This window comes from Portunus trituberculatus, chromosome 41 (assembly GCF_017591435.1).
Source record: "Portunus trituberculatus isolate SZX2019 chromosome 41, ASM1759143v1, whole genome shotgun sequence".
Lineage (NCBI taxonomy): Eukaryota > Metazoa > Arthropoda > Malacostraca > Decapoda > Portunidae > Portunus > Portunus trituberculatus.
In genome coordinates, this window is record NC_059295.1 from 14,496,172 (window position 1) to 14,516,455 (window position 20,284).

Sequence of the window (20,284 nt, forward strand, 5' to 3'; positions counted from 1 at the left end):
GTCCACACTACGATATGTTGCTTGTCAACAGTTTGGAAACAACTTGCAAACAGTTTGGAAATAACTTGCAAACAATTTGGAAACAACTTGCAAACAGTTTGGAAATAACTTGCAAACAGTTTGGAAACAACTTGCAAACAGTTTGGAAATAACTTGCAAACAATTTGGAAAGAACTTGCAAACAATTTGGAAACAACTTGCAAACAGTTTGGAATAACTTTCAAATAATTTGGAAACAACTTGCAAAGTCTAAAAAAAAAAAAAAAATGTTTGCAAACTGTTTCCAAACTATTTTCACGTATAGGCTATTTGTTTCCCATCCGAAATGGAAAACAATGTGTGTGTGTGTGTGTGTGTGTGTGTAATTCACCTCGGTCGCCTACTGGTTACCCAACCAGTCTTCTCCATTACGGAGAGAGCTCAGAGCTCATAGACCGATCTTCGGGTAGGACTGACACCACATCACACACAACACACACCGGGAAAGCGAGGCCACAACCCCTCGAGTTACATCCCGTACCTATTTACTGCTGGGTGAACAGGGGCCACACATTAAGAGGCTTGCCCATTTGCCTCGCCGCTTTCCGGGACTCGACCCCGGCCTCTCGATTGTGAGTCGAGCGTGCTAACCACTACACTACGCGGTGTGTAGTGTGTGTGTGTGTGCGTGTGTTTCACTGTTTGATCTGCTGCAGTCTCTGACGAGACAGCCAGACGTTACCCTACGGAACGAGCTCAGAGCTCATTGTTTCCAATCTTCGGATAGGCCTGAGACCAGGCACACACCACACACCGGGACAACAAGGTCACAACTCCTCGAGTTACATCCCGTACCTACTTACTGCTAGGTGAACAGGGGCTACACGTGAAAGGAGACACACCCAAATATCTCCACTCGGCCGGGGAATCGAACCCCGGTCCTCTGGCTTGTGAAGCCAGCGCTCTAACCACTGAGCTACCGGGCGTGTGTGTGTGTGTGTGTGTGTGTGTGTGTGTGCAATGAATTTAAAAACAGAAATTGACCTAATGAATTTTAAAAACTCAGTCAATAAATAGCCAAATAAAAATACGCAACACACACGAATAACTTCTGCAACGTCACCAAAGTAATATTGTTTCTAAATGAAACCCTACAATCACCCTAAGATTAAACCAGTTTGTTCCATCCATGCATGAAAGCAGCCCTATACCAGTAGATAAAATGAAATCTAACAACAGTTTATGGAGCGACATACTTTGTGCCATATTGACACTGGTCCTTCGATTAGCACGGACGATCTTGCACGCCAGGTATACTGTGAGATATGTGGGTTGTGGTGGCTCTGAAAAGAGGAAACCAACAATGCATTTTGGCTTTGAGAAAAAATAAATAAATAAAACAAAATCTTTGACTATGACATTAACTTTAATGCGTATAACTGATGGTAATGTACTAAATTCAAACGAATTCATAAAACATTAAAAGAGTAATGAATAAAACTCTGAGCCTTCATTTCTCGCAATAAAGGCCGTTTCATACCGGAGACGACGCACACGACGCACAAAAGTCAGGCTGACTTTGGTTGCTATGGATCTGTTCACACCGGGGGCGATGCTAGGCAAGACATTCCCTGTGGTGGAGGCTGGTTGACTTGACAATTCTTGACGTGGAGGAGGAGTAGGAGGAGGAGGAGGAGGAAGAGGAGGTGGAGGAAGAGGAGTTATTAATGTTACCTTTGATCATGAATAATAAGAGGAAAAGGAATAGGGTATATCAAGCAAATATGAAACGACTCTAATGTGGTGAATATCATCATCTTATTTAAGAGCTAGAAATGAATGAGGGAAATTTGGAGAGTATTTCAGATTGAGTGCAGCTCAGTTCTCTGAAGTTCTATCATTCAATGAACAAGATATTAAGAAGCAAGGCACCAACTACAGGACATCCATCAGTTCACGGTGAAGGACAGTGAGTGAGTGAGGGAGACTCGAGAAGTCAGGTCATTGCGGTCAAAAAAAGGTATGCCTCTGGAGAAGGAAGTACAAAGGCGGGAGTCCCAAGAAGCATGACCCGTTGATGCTATGACTAGAAAAATCTCCTGCCCGGCGATCTTGGAATCGGTGTGGGCAGTGTGGGTGGCATCTGTCCCAAAGCTTCGTATCCGGTGTGAACACTCCTATTGGAAATACACTGAGGCGATTTTAAACCACACAGCTTCGCGCCTCGTGTGTCGTGTGTGTCGTCTCCGGTGTGAAACGGCCTACTGTAAATAGTGGCGGTAGTGGTGACAGCAGCGGCGGCAGCCCGCTCCTATCATTAAACTCATCTGTGAGTGTTCACGGTGGCTGCAGCCAGCTCTTTTTCACGCTAAACTCTCATAACTATGTATGAGGATGGCTGTGGCTGTAGCCTGTACTCACTAAACTCCCATTTCTGTTAAACAATATCGCGGAGCTGGAATACCGGCGCCGCCGCACTCACTCCCTTGACACTAGTGTGATTATCCTACTCAATGTTGTAATCTTTTTTGCAACTTGTTGAAGCTTATTCCTGTGAAACTCTTTACTGCTCCACATTAAAAGTGTGACAGAAGCAAACTGACCTCGATATTAAATATAGAATCACATACACACACATATATATATATATATATATATATATATATATATATATATATATATATATATATATATATATATATATATATATATATATATATATATATTTTTTTTTTTTTTTTTTTTTTTAATCAGTATTTTAACAACATCTGGGACGGGATTCACTAACGCTCCATACTTTAGTATTACGTACGAAGAAAAGATAAGAGGTCCATATGAACTCCCCAAAAAGTGATTGACAAAAAAGTTTCTTAAGATCGCCATCTTGGATACTTTCTTTTTTAGTAGAGTTTCACTTCTCAGGCGGTAGTCTCCGCTAGTTGACATTAGTACATGGTTGATATTTTTCCTTCGGACAATAGCAGGGCTTCTTCGAGGGACATTAACTAATCAGCAGCTATAGTAGAAACAAATAATGCGTCAAAATCACATGATACAAGAGACAGCAGTGTCAGTGGAGCCCAAAAGAGGGTTACAAGGTGACACAGCCCAGCCCATTGCTAACTCGTCTCACCTATAACATTTCAGACCAATGTGTGTACCAACGCGGTCCATTATGTGTATAAACATTATTAATGATGGAAAGCATGATCTAAAGTTACGAAACATATATTTATTACTTCATTAACATTGATGAGTTTAAAAATGGGAATCGATTACTGCCAAACATTATATATGCAGTTAGCACCCATGGCTTGTGGCTGGCGGGTGTGTATTTTCCTTGCTCTGTATGAACAAAGCCCCTACGAAGAAGAAGAGTGCTGAGGCCATCTCTGAGGAGCACACCTTCACGGCCTTCCCTGTGGACAGCCAGGATGTCTGTCTTGCGGCAGGTCAGCCAAGGGAGACTATTATTCATGTGAAGATAAAACTTCCTGTTGGTGGAGCGGAGAAGCTTTGTCTCCCCGCCGCCACTGACCACATGGCCTCCCTTGACCTGACCAAAGGGTCAACCCTGCACCTCCGCCCCTACAGACTCGCCACCCTTGTCTCCAGGCTTGCAGGAAGCCATGGATACCAACGTCGCCTTTCGTGCTTCCTCATCTCAGCCAGGCGCTTCCCATTACAGTGTGAGCTTTCCCAAAGGGCACGGCAAGACTCTAGCCCATCTCTATGAGTGGTTCATGGCGCTTCTCAAACAACACCCATCCTTGGAACAACTCATGAAGAAAGGTAGGCGCAGGCTATACCTGATGGTCAATCCTTGGTCAGTAGCATATGACATGTTGGTGAAGGAGGGCATCCTTGGCCTCACCAGCAGATCCTGACGGCCAGCAGCAAATGGTTATCATTTATAGTGTGTTCACCGCCATCAATGTTGAATTTACCACGCCAGAGGCCTTCCTTTGGCTCAAGAGGTGTGTCATCGCAGGTGAGCTCCGCCCTCATCTCATGGGCCTCGTTGAAGAGGCCGTGCCCAGCTTGGTCCACCTCCTTGGCCTGGGCCGCTTCCATTTGGAACTTTACACCCCTGACCCTGATCTGTGCGGTCACTGATGTTGGTTCGGGGATAAGAGCTGGAAGTGTAAGTCGGCGCTGCACTGCAGGTACTGTTCTGAAAGTCATCCTTCCTCCCGCTGCTTGGAGAATATACGTGCTGGCACCAGAGTCGTCCCGCTGTGTTGCAACTGTGGAGATGACCACAATGCCTCTTCGCACCGCTGCCCTGCCAGGCCCAGGCCCGTCAGGGAGCCACAGACCCCCAGCACCACTGTCGGCCCATCCAAGGTGGTTTACCGGCCCGCCCCACCTCCGCAACAAAATGCTTGGACAAATGGCACCTTGCTCTGGTCTGACTTCCCTGCTCTGCCTCTGCCAGCCCAATTTGGGGCAGCTCAACCTCCTGTACCTGCCACATGGCCACTTGTCCCTGTGCCATGCAGGACAGCCCCTAACTATGCTACTGTAGTAGGGACTGTGGATGCAGCCTCCACATTGCAGGCTGGTGTGTCTGTGACGCTCCAGGACGTGGTGCTGCTCCTGCTGGAAATCCAGGCCAAGGTCAGGGACTTGAGTGTGAAAGTCACTGCCTTGGAGCGACAGTGGGATGCAGCAAGTCCTCCTCCCCAGCTAGTGCCCGCCCCTGTCCAGCCAGTGCTCGTGAGAACCAGACCCCTGAGTGTGCCAACCAGCTCCCAATCTCAGCCAGTGTCTGCCTCGGTCCAGCTTGTCCCAGATAACCAGACCCAAAGTGTGCCAACCAGTCCAAGGCCCCAGCCAGTGTCTGCCCTGGTACAGCCTTCGCTTCAGTCCGCCCCTGATAGCCAGCCCCAGAGTGTGCTGGCTAGTACTCGGCCCTGGCGATTCTAGCCACCAGTCTAAGTGCAGCCACTGCTCCCATTGCCACCGGCCTAGCCCTTGTCTGTGCCAGACCGCAAGCCTCCATGGTCTGGGTCCTCCTCTGTAGAGGCAGAACTGGTATTGGATCCTCATGACATGGACACTGATGAGGAGGAGGAGTAGAAAACCAGAGCTCCTTGGACACTCGACCAGGTACAGGCCGATCTCGCCACTCGCCCACACTATCGACATGATATACATATATCTAATCTTTCTAGATTAATGAAATGTTATTTAATATTCCAATATGAAAAATGTAGGTACGTTCTTTTTAGTTTGAATGATAGGGTTTTATTACATATCTTATGTTTATTTTTTTCAATAGGATAGCTCCGCTAATCTTGGAAAAATTCCAGTTATCTGGAGAAGATGCTCCTTGTTCCGTGTATCATAGGCCAGTGTGATACCCCCTTAAAGCTACCTAATTCCATCTATCACCCCCATCCATGAACTTATCTTCTTTTAAAGCTCCCTGTTAACTTAGCCCTGACTAAATGACCAGTGAGTCCATTCCACTCGTCAACCACTCTATTTGAAAACAGTTTCTTCCTATTTCTCTCTTAAACCTGAATTTTTCAAGTTTAAACCCATTATTTCTGATTCCATCTCCACTACTGATCCTAAGAGCTTTGTTCATGTTCCCTTGTTAAAACCCTTATACCACTTAAATACTTCTATCAGGTCTTCTCTTAACTTACGTCTCTCTAAGGAAAGGAAATTGAGTTTTTTCACTCTTGCTTCATCCCCTGTATCTTTTTAGACATCCTCCTTTACATCGACTCCAATAGAGTTATATCCTTTCTATAATGTGGTGACCAGAATTATTGTACTGCATAGTTAAGATATGGCTTGACCAGCACTAAGTATAGTTTTAGCATTACTTCGGAACTTCTGCTTTTAACATTTCTAATAATTAATCCTAGTACCCTATTCGCCTTATTCCTAATCTCAATACATTTTTGCCTTTTATACCATGTTTTTTTTGTTTTTTTTACCATGTGGGCTTTTCACGGGAATTTATGGGCTAAAGGGGATAATTTTTGGGGTACCTCCTATCTCAAAGCCCACTCGCTAGGAAACCGTTGCCCCGAGTGAGGAAGTCCAACCTACACTCGGACCGTGGACAGCATTCGAACCCGTGCGCTTGGAGACCCCTCAGACCCCAAAGCGCACATGGTTCCACTGTAACACGGTGGCCCTTTGACCGAGATCGGAGCTGACTATGACTCCTAAATCTTTTTCATACTTGAGCCTTGTTATTTATTGTGTTACTATCGTTTGGATTATCTCTACCTACGCTCAGTACTCTGCACTTGTTAATATTGAACTGCATTTGCCATTTATCTGTCCATTATTTCACCATATCCAAATCTGCCTGCAAGGCAATGGCATCCGAATCTGACCTAATTAATCTACTTAGCTTCGTATCATCAAATTTACTAATATCACTGCTAATTCCACTATCCAAGTCATTAATGTATATAAAAAATAACAATGGCCCTATAACTGAACCCTATGGCACCTCACTAATTACTTGACCTCAATCGGAATCAATCCATTAATTATTACCGTCTGTCGCCTATTGCCTAACCACACTTTAATCCAGCCTAATATTCTACTCTCTATCCCGTGCGCCCTTACCTCCCTTGCCTGTCCCTTGGGAGTCGACTCCTTTTACATACCCCCTTAAGCCATCGAAATTAGCCTTCCTGAAGTCAGGTACTTTCCTAGTGTTTTTTTTCTAAAAATTTCATGCCATTTCAATATATACCGCATTTCCTTGTGGTCACTATTACCTAGCTACCCACCAACTTCTACCTGCGTAACTGCCTCCTCCCTGTTTGTTAGAGTTAAATCTAGAATATTATTTCCTCGTGTGGGTTCTAAAATGTCTTGCTTTAAAAAAATATCCTGAATGACCCTCAGAAATTCATCTGCTTTCCTGTTGCCCACCATCAAGCTCCAATCAACATTCCTATAATTGAAATCCCCTACCACACATACCTTACTGTACCTGACTGCTCTATTTATTTCTTCCCATAGTGAAGAGTTGATTTGGTTTGAAGCATTAGGTGGCCTGTACACTAAATCCATTACTACTGATTGTGACCCATAGAGACTCTGTTTTGCTATCTGTCTTAATTCTGTTGTTTATGAAAAAGTGCAATGTGTTCTTAACGTACAAAGCCACTCATCCCCTACTCTGTTTTCCTTGTCCTTATGAAAAAAGTGTATAACCATAAATTTTCACCTCCTGATCAAATACACTAGTATTTTCATATTAAGAATTTTTTATTGCTTATGTCACCTGTTGATTTTTATTTCAATCTACTTCACATTCTTAATTCTAACCTCTGGCTTCGTTGGTGTTATGCTGGACTCACACATACACGATTGTGGTGCCCCGACAGGCACGATTGGAATCAGGGCTAAAAAGTGCACGATTGCTCCCAATTATACAGGACAGGGTCGAGAGCCGGGAAAGACACGATTATCAGGTATATCGGGGGAGTGATCGGGGTGGTGTTGCATCTAACGTGGCACGCCCCGACATCAAAATGATGATACGCTCGTTTCGGCGCGACAGGGGCGATGAACCCCCGACGAACCCCCGACAACACCCTCATTTGCAAACTGCATCGCCCCATATCGCCCCATACGGCCCGACAGGGGCGTATCATTGTTGCATTCGGGGCGAAAGAAGAGATGGTATGGGTATGTCGGAGTGACAACCCCAATGCATGCCACAATATATATATATATATATATATATATATATATATATATATATATATATATATATATATATATATATATATATATATATAGGCAGCCCACCACAACACCAGGTAAACACTCCAGCACCAACCCTCAACAGTGCCACATCACCAGTGACTCAACACCACCACAAACATGGACAGTTCCACGAAGGAACTAATTATGCTGGGGGTATGTGGTATGAGATACCGCTTACTGAGGGCTCTTGTCGTCGACCAGTTTCTACTACCAGAGCCCAAACCAAAGCGGAAGCGAAGGGCCTGGGTGTGGCCCTACCTCCAGAAAAGACTGAGGTATGGGCACTACAACACCCTCATGGACGAATTGTATAAGGAGAACCCAGACCTGTACAAGAATTACACCAAGATGGACAGGAAGCTCTTTGACAGCATCGTCGAGGCCGTGACCCCAATCATCGAGAGGAAGACTAGTAGATGGCGGAAACCCATCGACCCTAGCATACGGGTTGCCATCACCCTGCGTTACCTTGCCACAGGGGGCTCCTACAAATCCCTACAGTATGCATTTCGTGTGGCACATAACACCATATGTGGCATTGTTCCTGACACCTGCAACGCCATTGTTTCGGCCTTTGCACCCAAGCTCCTCCGTCTCCCCGCCACACCTGAAGAGTGGCTACAGGTCTCCAAGGATTTCGAACAGAAATGGCACCTCCCTCACTGCATAGGCTCTCTGGATGGCAAGCATATCCGTATACGGGTGGTAGAGCGGGGTGAGAGAGCCGACTGGCGTGAATATGTCGCCTGTGACGGTTGGCGGGAGCGCCGGTGCTGCCCTCTACATACGTCATCACAGTTCCCGCTGCCCCTGCCGTCCCTCGCGGCCCACAAGGGGGCGATGGTGCAACGATAGCTCCGTACTATTCGCTCCTGTCGCCCATTTCGCCCCGATATTCCCCGATAGCTACGCTGTTTGACATTTGTCGGCCAGTCGGCTGAAAATTTTGAACAGGTTCAAAAATTTTGTCCCGATGCCCGGACATGCCCCGCAATGCCCGCATGCGCCGTATGTTACCCTATGGTAGTTGTCGTAAAACAGGGGTAGCATGGAGACACCTAAGTCCATTATGAAAGTGTATTTACGGTAGCACAATACACAACAAGTGTAAACCGAGCGAAACGAGAGGCATGAGGCGTAGCGTGACAGCCTCTGGCGGCGGCGAGCGAGGACTGAGGGGAAGGACATGACGTCAGACAGAAAGGGAGTATGGGAAAAACAAAGGACATGCTAACAGCCCGATGACCCCCGAAACACCCCGATCACGCACAATTGATGCCCCGAAAGTGTTTTTTCGTCCCCGATGCCAAATTTCAGCCATCGTGCCTGTCGGGGCACCACGATCGTGTATGTGTGAGTCCAGCATTAACCTCTGGGGTTGTGTAGTGGAGAAAAGGCGCTCACAGGTCTTGGTTACGAAACCTTACGGGATCCCAAAAGAGTACTAGTCTTAATTTTTGAGATACGTACGAAGTCCATAAGTGTTTAGTGGCGGTAGTCGATCTCTGCTAGATAGCATTAGTGCACAGTTGACATTTTTAATTCAGACAATAGCAGCGCTTTTTTCTTAAGGGATATTAACCAATCAGCAGCTAGTAGAAACAAATAATGTGTTATAATCACATGATACAAGAGACAGCAATGACAGTGGAGCCCAAAAGAGGCCAAACTGGCTCCTTGTCAACTCGGCTCACCTATACCAACTCCAACCACTATGTATACCAATGCGTGTGTATCAACATTATTAATTAATGTGCGTCACTGCCAGGCACTCACACCTCCCAGATCATTGCTTTATCGCCAAAAAGTCACAAAAAAAAAAGAATATTACCACTATCATTGAGCATCTTTCTAGATTCACTGTACTAATACAAATATCTCAATATCCTTCCCTCCTCAGGCCACTGTCATATAATGTCACACATAGCTACAGTGGCCGCAAAAAAAAAAAAAAAAAAAAAAAAGGTACACATCACTGAGTTTTGACTAGTAAAACTATACAATACAAAATAGGGCTGTTTTATTTAGAATTTTAATTAGTATTGATTAGTATAATTAGTATAATTAGTATTTGGACATAATTCCCCTTGTACTTCAGAACACTCTGGATCCTCCTGGGCACGGAAGCAGCAATGCTGGAGAACTAAGAAGCATCACAGTAGATCCATATCTTTTTTTGGCTCCTCCGTCAGGTTCTTGATACTGCTAGGAAGCGAATTCTCCAATTTGATCTTCATTACTTGCCAGGGATTTTCGATGGGGTTGAGGTCTGGGGAGTTGCCTGGCCAATTCAGAACACGTATATTGTTTTCGCCATGAACTCCTTTACAGCCTTGGACTTAAGTGCTGGTGCTAAGTCGTGCATAGAATATTCTGCTTCATGAATACTCTGAAATGTCAGTATGTGCTCCTCCAAGACCTCAATATAATTAGTTGCCTTCATCTTCACTTTCTTAGGAAGAAAGTCGAGTCCAACAGAGCCCTTATGACCAGTGAATGCTCCCCACACCATAATACTGTCTCTGGCTGTTTGACTGTTTGGACAGTGTAGCGAGGGTCACAACGGGACACGTTACTGGGCCTTCTCATGACCTTGGAGTCGCCCCTGACCAGCCAGAACGTGGTTTCATTGCTGAACATTACTTTCTGCCAGTCTACAAATGTCCACTCCTTGTATTTCGGCCAGAAATCCAGATGTCGTTTCTTCATAGCCTCTGTCAGAAGCTGTTTCTTGCCAGCGCAGAGTGTTGGCAATTTTAATTCCTTCTGAAGGCGATGTTGAATAGTTCGCACCGAGACTTTCTGCAGGAAGTTGAGGTGTTTCTCTTTCAGACTGACGGCTGTAATCTTTTGCCAGGTCCTTGCCTGTGTGCGGAGACATCTTTCTTGGTGCCCCAGAGCCTGGTTTTCTAGCTGGTACCACACTAAGCCAGAGGTTCTCTGCTGCAGTTTTTAACTTGTGAATAGTCCTCCTTGTTACCTTTAAGTCTGCCGCTATGCGTATGACAGACCAGCCTTCGACTAGGAGGGCAAAGACCCGAGTTTTATCTTGAAGAGACAGCTGTGCATGACCCGTAATAATGACTGTGGGGTGTCTGGGAGCACGTCGAAGTTGGTGCGCAAGTAGCAAATAGAGACGCTCAGGAGCAACGTAAAAAAAAAAAAAAAAAAAACTCTGTAGAGGCACTGGAGGTGCACTGAGGCCTGGTGTGGTAAGGAACAATGAATAGAGGTGGGCTCTACCAGACCAACATAATCACTCCACCCAGTCTGCTGACTGCGAAAAACGCAAGTAAACTCTGCACGCATATTAGCATGTGTATTTTTTATTGCGTTGAAAATGTATACCTTTTTTTTGTTTTGCGGCCACTGTAATTAGCCTACTTATTTCACTCTCCCTTCCTTTTCAGCTGCTACTATCATGTGCTAATACACTAGTATTTTCAGATATAGAGTGTCTTTCTTCGCTTTTTAAGCCACTCATGTGCTTATGTTACCTGTAGTCTTTTATTTCAATCTATTTAATTTTCTTCTAACCTCTGGCTTCGTCGGTTTACCTCGGGAGTTGTGTAGTGGAGAACAGGCGCTCATTGGTCTGGGTTATGAAATCTTATGGGGTCCCAAGAGAATACTTAACTTTTGAGATATGTACTAAGTCCATAAGTGTTTAGTGCAGCGTTTCTCAACCAGGGTTCCAGGGAACCTTGGTTGAGAAACCCTGGTTTAGTGAATAACTCTTAGCATAGATATTGACTTCTTAAGGACTTATGAAATATGTAACTTGTTAAGAGACTAAATGGTTCTTCCCCTGAGGGCAAGGGAAACAGTATAATCCTTTCTTCCTTTTATTTACAATGTATAGTTGTCTATATTATGTGAGTGGTAGGTGGCCCAACATGGACAGATTCTCCTCCATTGGTTATATAGGTTCCACTACAACTTCCCCAATGGTGGCGGAGATTCAGGCAGCTCGCAGATTCCCCACCACTGGTTGTACAGGTTCTATGTCAGCATCACGGTGTGGTAAAACTGGTAACGGAGGTTCAGGGCGGCTCCTTGCCTGTAGGTGATAGGAAAAGATTGGCAGAAGTGACCAGTGGCAGGGTGTAGCTCCATGGATTCCTGGGTTTCGGAGAAGCACCTCTCTCTGTTTCTCTCTGCTTCTGGCTACGCCATGAGAGGCGAGATGGGAGGGGTGAGTCAACACACAACGCCTGCAAGCAGGGCATGTGTGGCAGTGTCAGTCAGGCAGGTCTGGCCCACAGCTCAGGAAGGAAAAATAGGGGTGAAACTCTGGGAACTGGATACTGCATCTTGCCAGAGTAGGAGGATGAAGGAATGCTGAGGACTGGTTACTGCATCTTGCCAGAGAAGGAAGGAAGAAGAAACTTAGGGGACTGGTTACTGCATCTCATCAGAGGAGGAAAGAAGGAGGAACTCTGGGAACTGGTTACTGTATCTCGCCAGAGAGGGGGAGGAAGAGAAAAGGAAGGTATTTTTTGGGAGTTATGCTAGGCCAGACTGCCTTGCCACACAGTGATCTGCAGCTCTTATACAGCTCAGGCTCCAGTGGGGATATGCCGTGCATCCTTGGGCTGCATCTGGACCTGTGCTTTTGCAGTGGCTTTGTCATCAGTATCACATTGCCCCCTCCTGCTGAAACAAGCCATCCTTGGCCACACTGCATCCTTTTTGCGATAAGAATCCCTTGATTCATGCCACTATCCTTCATGGTGGTCCTGTAGCTGCTACCAGAGTGCAGTGATAATGGCCTCTAACTGGTCCAGACAAGTAGGCTACTTTTCGGTGGTCACTGCCACGACTGGTGGTGGAAGAGTTTGCATAATTTGTCCATGGCATTCTGGTTCCTCCTAGGCTTCCTCCACAGTCATTGTCCATGTTCTTATTACTTCCCTTCTTAACTCGAGAAACAAAGCTTTTAAAAATGCTTCCAAATCTTCCCTCTCAATGATGACCATGCCTGCACCAATGAATGCACAAGTTGCCAGTTGTTGTGTCTTTCTTGCCATGGCACGAAGACTGAGATCACCTTGAGTGAGGGCAGCGAGATCCCACCTGCTTGCTTGACTTTGTCAAGGTGTCCAAGCTCTTTCTTGAGTGCTGCTTTCAATTCCTCGAACATCCCTGCTGTGATGGTGGATGTTACATCATTCCCAGCATCACTAATTGTCACCTTGCATCACTTAGCATGCTGGTCTTTGGCAATGTTTTGAGTTCACAATGCAGCTCAAAATGCTTCACCCAGTTGTCTATGGTGTCATTATCTGGGTTGAATGGCATCTACTTCTCCATGACGATGTTGCCTAGCCTGTCGGAGGACCACCACCTGCTGCCAGTGTTAAGAGGCTAAGTGGTTTTTCCCCAAGGGACAGGGAAACAGTATAATCCTTTCTTCCTTTTATTTACAAAGTACAGTTAAGTCTATATTATGTGAGTGGTAGATAACCTGGCATGGACAGATTCCCCACCACTGGTTATACAGGTTCCATGTCAGCATCACCAATGGTAGCGGAGATTCAGGTAGCTCACAGATTTCCCACCACTGCTTGTACAGGTTCCACGTCAGCATCACAGGTTCAGGGCAGCTCCCAGCCCATAGGTGATTGGAAGAGAGTGGCATGAGCAGCCAGTGGCGAGGTGCAGCTCGGTGGTTTCCTATATTCCAGAGAAGCACCTCTCTCTCTGTTTCTCTGCTTCTGGCAATGGTGTGAGGGGTAAGATGGGGGATGAGACAATACACAGTGCCTCTAGGTAGGACATGTGTGGCAGTGTCCGTCAGGCAGGTCCAGCTGGCAGCTCAGGAAGGAAGAATAGGGGTGGAACTCTGGGGAATGGGTACTGCAGCTTTACAGAGGAGTAGGATGAAGGAACTCTGGGGACTGGTTACTGCATCTTGCCAGAGGGGGAAGGGAGAAAGAACTCTGGGGACTGGTTACTATGTCTCACCAGTGGGGGGAAGGAAGAAGGAACTCTGGGGACTGGTTACTGTGTCTCACCAGAGGGGGAAGGAGGAAGAAGAGAGAAAGATGTTTTCAATGCAGGCGTGGGCTGCATCTGGACATGTGGTTTTGCTGTGGCGTCGTCATCAGCATCACATAACTGCTTAGTGAATCGTGCCCCTGTTCCATACAATTAACAGATTTATGAAACGCTAACTTCCATTGACAGGTTTGTGATAGATGCCGGAACCATAATCAGTGGAAGCAAAAGCGAGGCCACAAAGGTCAATGTCCCTTTGAAAATTGTGAATGTTCCTACTGTTCCTTTACCAGCAGGCGGCAACAACTCATGAAACACCAGCAGCGCGTTCGCAGGTAAGCTACTCGTGCATGGTGCAGTGCAAGTTCTGACTTCTATTCTGTAAGACATTTCTGCTCTTACTTTAATTTAAGTTGGAGGCAAAGGGAGAACTGATTTTTTTTATTTCTTCAGAGCAATGGTTTCCACCCCTGGACCACACGACAACACAGAAATGACAATGGTACAATTATCAAAGGAAGTCCTCGACCTCTCTTCTCACCTTCCTTCTAGCGAGCATGTGTCTTCTACCATGTCTCTTACTTCCACCATCCCAATGTCTTCTTCCTCTGGTTCTTTTTCTCCTAACTCCTCTTCCTCTACCTCGACAACTCCCTCTCTTTCCTATTCTTCTATTCCACTGACATCTACTGGTCCACAAGTTTCCTCTATATCCCCATCTTTTACAACCTCCTATTCATCCATTCCTTTTCCTTCAACTAGTCTTTCATTGGCATCATATCAAGGAAACACAGTAAATGCAGAGAATCACTCACCTTACCAACCTACACCACCAAAGCCTTCACTACAGGTTAGTACAATTTATTTCCTTAAAAATTATATAATTGTGTGTGTGTGTGTGTGTGTGTGTGTGTGTGTGTGTGTGTGTGTGTCATTGACACCACTGTTCACAAACACTGTCTAAATTTCAGGACATGAGGGAAAAGATTACAGGGGATAGGGCAACACACACGCGATCCCTCCCTCTGTCTCACTCAGCTATCTGCACCAACTCAACATTCCTGCCACTGCCTGGTGCCACCACTCCACCACTCCCCGTGACCAATTTCACACAAAGAGAGCTGGACCCTTCAAATGCTCATGACCCTAAGGAGAAGACTGATCCCTACAGAACACCGCACTCCTCCCCACATCTTGTCACGCAGGAACTAGAGGCTCTACACATGAGGGAGGAAAGAGAAATTCTTCCTGGGAGAAGTGCATCATTCCCATCAGGAAACCACAAAGTCCTGAGACCACAACCCATTGGTCGCTCCTGGCTGCCACCCCATACCTTGTACCCTGAATGGAACACCTACTCTGCACCCTGTCATCCTCCTCATCCACCTCATCCTCCACCACCACCACCACCACCACCTGCACCACCATCACTTCCTTCCTCATATGGTCTTCATGCACTTTCCGACAAGAGGATAGTGGCAGCTCAAACCCACGTTCCCTCCTTGTATCCTGGAGCATGGTGCTTGCGGTGCTGTCTTCAAGAAGCATATGTGCACACCAGGTCATATAGTGATCCACTGACCCATGCTAACCACCTGCCAACCTTGCCTTCAACAAGCACTAACCCATTTCCCACAGCAGTCAGCAAAGAATCTGTATTTTGTGGTTCTCGATTTATACTTGATACAAATGTTTCTCAAACATTTACATCATACAAATAACAGAAACACTAGGTGCATGAGATCTATAACACACACACACACACACACACACACGCTAATTAAAGTGAATTGCGAAAAATGTGGAGAATCTCTAGGAAAAGTGATGGAGAAGCAGGCTGAATGGAAAAAAAGTCAGGAAGTGGAAAGAAAGGAGGTAAATTACAAAGTTGCAAGTCTGGAAAAGGAAATCAAAGAGTCAGGGGAGAAAACTTTGGGCCTTGCTGAAATTATAGATCAACAGATCATAGAAGAGAAGATAGCTGAGAAAGTGGTGAAGGTTATTAAGTCAAATGAGACATTGGTGAGGGAAACTGTAGACAAAAAGAGATGTGTGGTGATATTTGGTGTGGAGGAGGATAAGACACCGAGTAAAATGGAGAGAGAGAAAAACATAAAAAAGGTGATAAATAATATCATTAATGTGGTGCAAGAGGAGGGAAAAGACCTAGTACAAGAAATAGAGGACTTCCATAGAATTGGAAAGTTCACAAGAGAAGGTATGAGGCCAATAAGAATCAAACTTAAGTCACAAAAGGATGTAGATGAATTGGTGGAGAAGTCATGGAGGCTAGCCCAGCAGGAAACAACAAGGAAGATTTGGTTGAGAAGAGATCTCGGTGAAAAGGAAAGAGAAATGTTAAATGAGTTGAGAAAGGAGGCTTTGAAAAAAAATGAAGAGAGGACAGAAGAAGAGAAGAAAGAGTTTTTCTGGAGAATCTTGGATATGAGACTGAGGAAGTGGTTCATAACCCAGAAAAGTACAGCAAGAAAGGACTAAAGAAACTTACATATGAGCGAAATGTAATGTATTCCAACATAAATGGAGTGATATCGGGGATTTTAGAACTCAACGATTACTTGAGGGACAAGAACCCAGATATTGTGGGTCTTACTGAAACAAAACTGAGAGAGGGAGAAGACCTGATGAAGGTTGGAGAAGGGAAATATAATGTTTGGAAAAGAAATAGAGTAGGTAAGATGGGAGGAGGAGTGATGTTGCTGGTTAAAAAAGATATAAAGGTGGATCAAGTGAAAAAGGTATGGGAAAGGCAGAAGTGCTAAAGATCAGAGCAGAAACTAATGAAGGAAAAAAGAGGCACTACATAGTGGTGTACGTACCACCTAAGACAAATGCATGGTCAGTACAGGAATATGAAGAAATGATAAGTGATACAGGAACATGTCTGGAAGAAATGTTGGGTGGCTGTGAACGAACTATAATGATGGGAGATTTTAATTGTAAAGAGGTGTGTTGGGAGGACTGGTCAATGGAAGGATCAGAGACAACATGGGGAAATACACTATTGACACTGGCAATGGAAAATGTGTTAACTCAGTGGGTCAAAGAAGATACTAGGTTTGGAGGAGAGGGAGCATCGTCAAGACTGGACTTGGTCTTTAGTACAGAGCCAATGGTCATTGAGGAGATGAGGGTGGAGTGCCCTTTAGCAAAGAGTGATCATGCAGTTTTGGAGTTCAAGGTGATAGACGAAGAGAAATCTAGAAGAAATGAAGAATATAAAGTGGGAAGATGGAATTATGCCAAGACAGATTTTGGAAACCTAAAGAAATTCTTTCAAGAGACAAATTGGATGAAATTCAAGAGTGCTAAGGGAGCAAATGAAAAGTGGAAGGAATTTATAAAAATATACAAAGAAGGTGAGAAAAAATTTGTACCAATAAGACAACATAGAGAAGTTGGAAAGCAGGACTGGTTTAACGATAGATGTGAAAAGGCTAGAACAAGAAAAGAGGATGCATGGAAGAGGTGGAGAAGGAAAAGACGGATTAAGCAGTGGGAAAGTTACAAAAGAGCAAGAAATGAATATGTGTTGATTAGAAGAGAAGAAAGAAAGAAACAAGAAAAGGATATAATTGATAAATGTAAAGACCAACCAAGGCTTTTTACAGACATGTGAACAACAACATCAAAAATAGAGAAAGTATTGAAAGTTTAGAAGTAAATGGAGTATGCAGTGAAGATCCCAGGAAATGGCAGAGGCTATGAATGGATGCTTTCGGAAGGTATTCACAAAGGAGACTGCTTTTGACAAACCACTGGTAATGGAACAGAAAGGGATTATGAAGGAGTTTCAAGTAACTGTGGAGGAGATCAAGAACATGATGGGGAGTTTAGAAGTGAGAAAAGCTGTGGGACCTGATGGGGTATCAGGATGGATTTTAAGAGAATGCAGGGAGCAATTGGCAGAAAAAGTTTGTGAAGTAATTGATGCCTCATTAAGGGAAGGTGTAGTGCCCCAAGACTGGAAAAGAGCTAACATTGTCCCAATCTATAAATCAGGTAACAAGAGAGACCCATTGAACTATAGACCAGTGTCACTTACAAGTGTGGTAGCTAAGATGTGTGAGAGGGTGGTGAAGAATAGATGGACAGACTTCTTGGAGAAAAATGACATACTTTGTGAGTGTCAATTTGGTTTTAGGAAAGGGCGTTCATGCACGACAAACCTGATATGTTACTATTCGAGGGTGATAGATGTAATACAGGAAAGAGATGGTTGGGCTGATGGAATATATCTGGATTTAAAAAAGGCCTTTGATAAGGTACCACACCAGAGACTGATCTGGAAACTTGAAATGGTAGGAGGAGTGCATGGCAGTTTACTAAAATGGATGGAAGACTTTTGGTAGGAAGAGAAATGAGAACAATAATTAAGGACAGACCATCAGAATGGGGATTGGTGGAGAGTGGAGTTCCACAGGGATCAGTGTTGGCACCAGTAATGTTCGCAGTCTACATAAATGACATGGTGGATGGGGTGTCCAGTTATGTGAGCCTATTTGCAGACGATGCAAAATTGTTAAGAAAAGTGAGATGTGACAAAGATTGCGAACTACTCCAGGAAGACTTGGACAGAATATGGAAATGGAGCTGTACATGGCAAATGGAGTTCAACACGACAAAATGCAAGAAAATAGAGTTTGGCAAGAGTGAAAGAAGAATCAGGAGTATGTACAAGATAGGAAATGAAGACATAAAACCAGTCATGAAGAAAAAGACCTTGGGGTGACAATTACCAATGACCTATCGCCAGAGAGACATATAAACAAAATAATTGGAGAAGTATTGAACTTATTGAGGAACATAAGAGTGGCGTTCGTATATCTAGATGAAGAAATGATGAAGAAAATAATTACTGCAATGATAAGACCGAGGCTTGAATATGCAACAATACAGTGGGCTCCGAACTTAAAGAAACACATAAGGAAACTAGAGAAAGTACAGAGGGCTGCAACAAAATGGTGCCTGACTTAAGAGATTTGACTTATGAAGACAGACTGAAAAGAATGCAACTTCCAACCCTGGAAAACAGAAGAGAAAGGGGAGACCTGATAGCAATATACAGAGTGATGATTGGCATGGAAAAATGGATAGGGAAGATCTGTGTATGTGGAATGGAAGAATGTCGAGAGGGCATGGGAAAAACTAAAATGGCCACTTATAGGAGAGATGTGAAAAATATAGCTTCCTCATAGAAGGGTGGAAGCATGGAATAGTTTAGACGTGGAAGTGGTCAACGCAAGGAATATTCATGATTTTAAGAAAAAGCTGGACATTAATAGATATGGAGACGGGACAACACGAGCATAGCTCTTTTCCCGTATGTTACAATTAGGTAAATACAATTAGGTAAATACACACACACACACACACACACACACACACACACACACACACACACACACACACACACACAAATACATATAGTTTCCTGCAAAGATGTCTTGAGACTTGGAACAGTTTGAGTGAAGAAGTGGTGTCAGCAACAAGTGTGCATAGTTTTAAAGAAAAATTGGATAAGTGTAGATATGGAGACAGAGCCACACAAGCATAAAGCCCATGCCCTGTAAAACTATAGCTATGTAAATACAACTAGGTAAATACACACACACACACACACACACACACACACACACACACATGATAAGTGTAGATATGGAGACGGGGCCACACGAGCATAAAGCCCAGGCCCTGTAAAACTACAACTAGGTAAATACACACACACACACACACACACAAGATTGTGAAGAGTCAATGTTTAAAAAACACTAAAAAGCTTAGTTTTCCACATAGAGCAGTGGACACAGTATCTGGAAAGATTTGAGTGAAGAGATTGTAACAGCAGAAAATGTGCAAATATTTAAGGAAAAGTTGATAAAGTAGATATGAAGACAGGTCACTATGAGTCCCGCTCAAACCTTTTAGGTAAATACAACTTGGTAAATACACTCGGGTAGCACTGATTCTATAATTGATGAAGATTACTAAGATCCAAAAGAGAGGAAACATGGAAAAAATGGAAAGGAAAAAAAAGTTATACTAATTTAGGGACAAAATATATATACAAAAAAAAAAAGATGTGAAAGTCTCAAGAGAAGAAAATATATAGTGCGAAGCAATTGAAACATGTAAGTTCAACACAAAATTATATATTATAAGTGTGAATGAGAAGCTGAAAACTAAATGGAAATTAATGAATCATAAAATGAGGTGTATGGAGGAAAGACTATTGTTAACTCTCTCATTAATATTAATACCTGTCTAACCATGTTTTCAATCCTGCCTCCTAGTCTTCCTGTTGAGTAGACTAGGAGTAAATTGAATCTCAACCATGTTTATTTCCACTTTGAGCACCATCTTGGCTTTCTGTCCATCATACCAGCCAACAAGGTTACTGCCAGGCCAGAGGCCAGCCATGCACACCCCTTCTACCCACATTGCTGGAGCATATCATCCACACCACCCTGAGACACTTTCCATTCTGTAGGAGATGGTTTCCCAGATATGAGCATATGGGTGCCTTTTA

General features: G+C 44.2%; 1 protein-coding gene across 1 annotated transcript in view; it reads left to right on the plus strand.

Moving 5' to 3' along the window:
- The window catches only part of LOC123516546 (doublesex- and mab-3-related transcription factor B1-like), a 36,873-nt gene extending 21,370 nt beyond the window's left edge, over window positions 1–15,503 (plus strand). The window contains exons 3-5 of the mRNA XM_045276024.1: window positions 13,924–14,069; window positions 14,188–14,584; window positions 14,706–15,503. Of these exons, the coding sequence (XP_045131959.1) occupies window positions 13,924–14,069; window positions 14,188–14,584; window positions 14,706–15,455 (1,293 nt within the window). The 3' untranslated portion in view covers window positions 15,456–15,503. The remainder of the gene's footprint in view (window positions 1–13,923; window positions 14,070–14,187; window positions 14,585–14,705) is intronic.
- The last annotated feature ends 4,781 nt before the right edge of the window (window positions 15,504–20,284 follow it).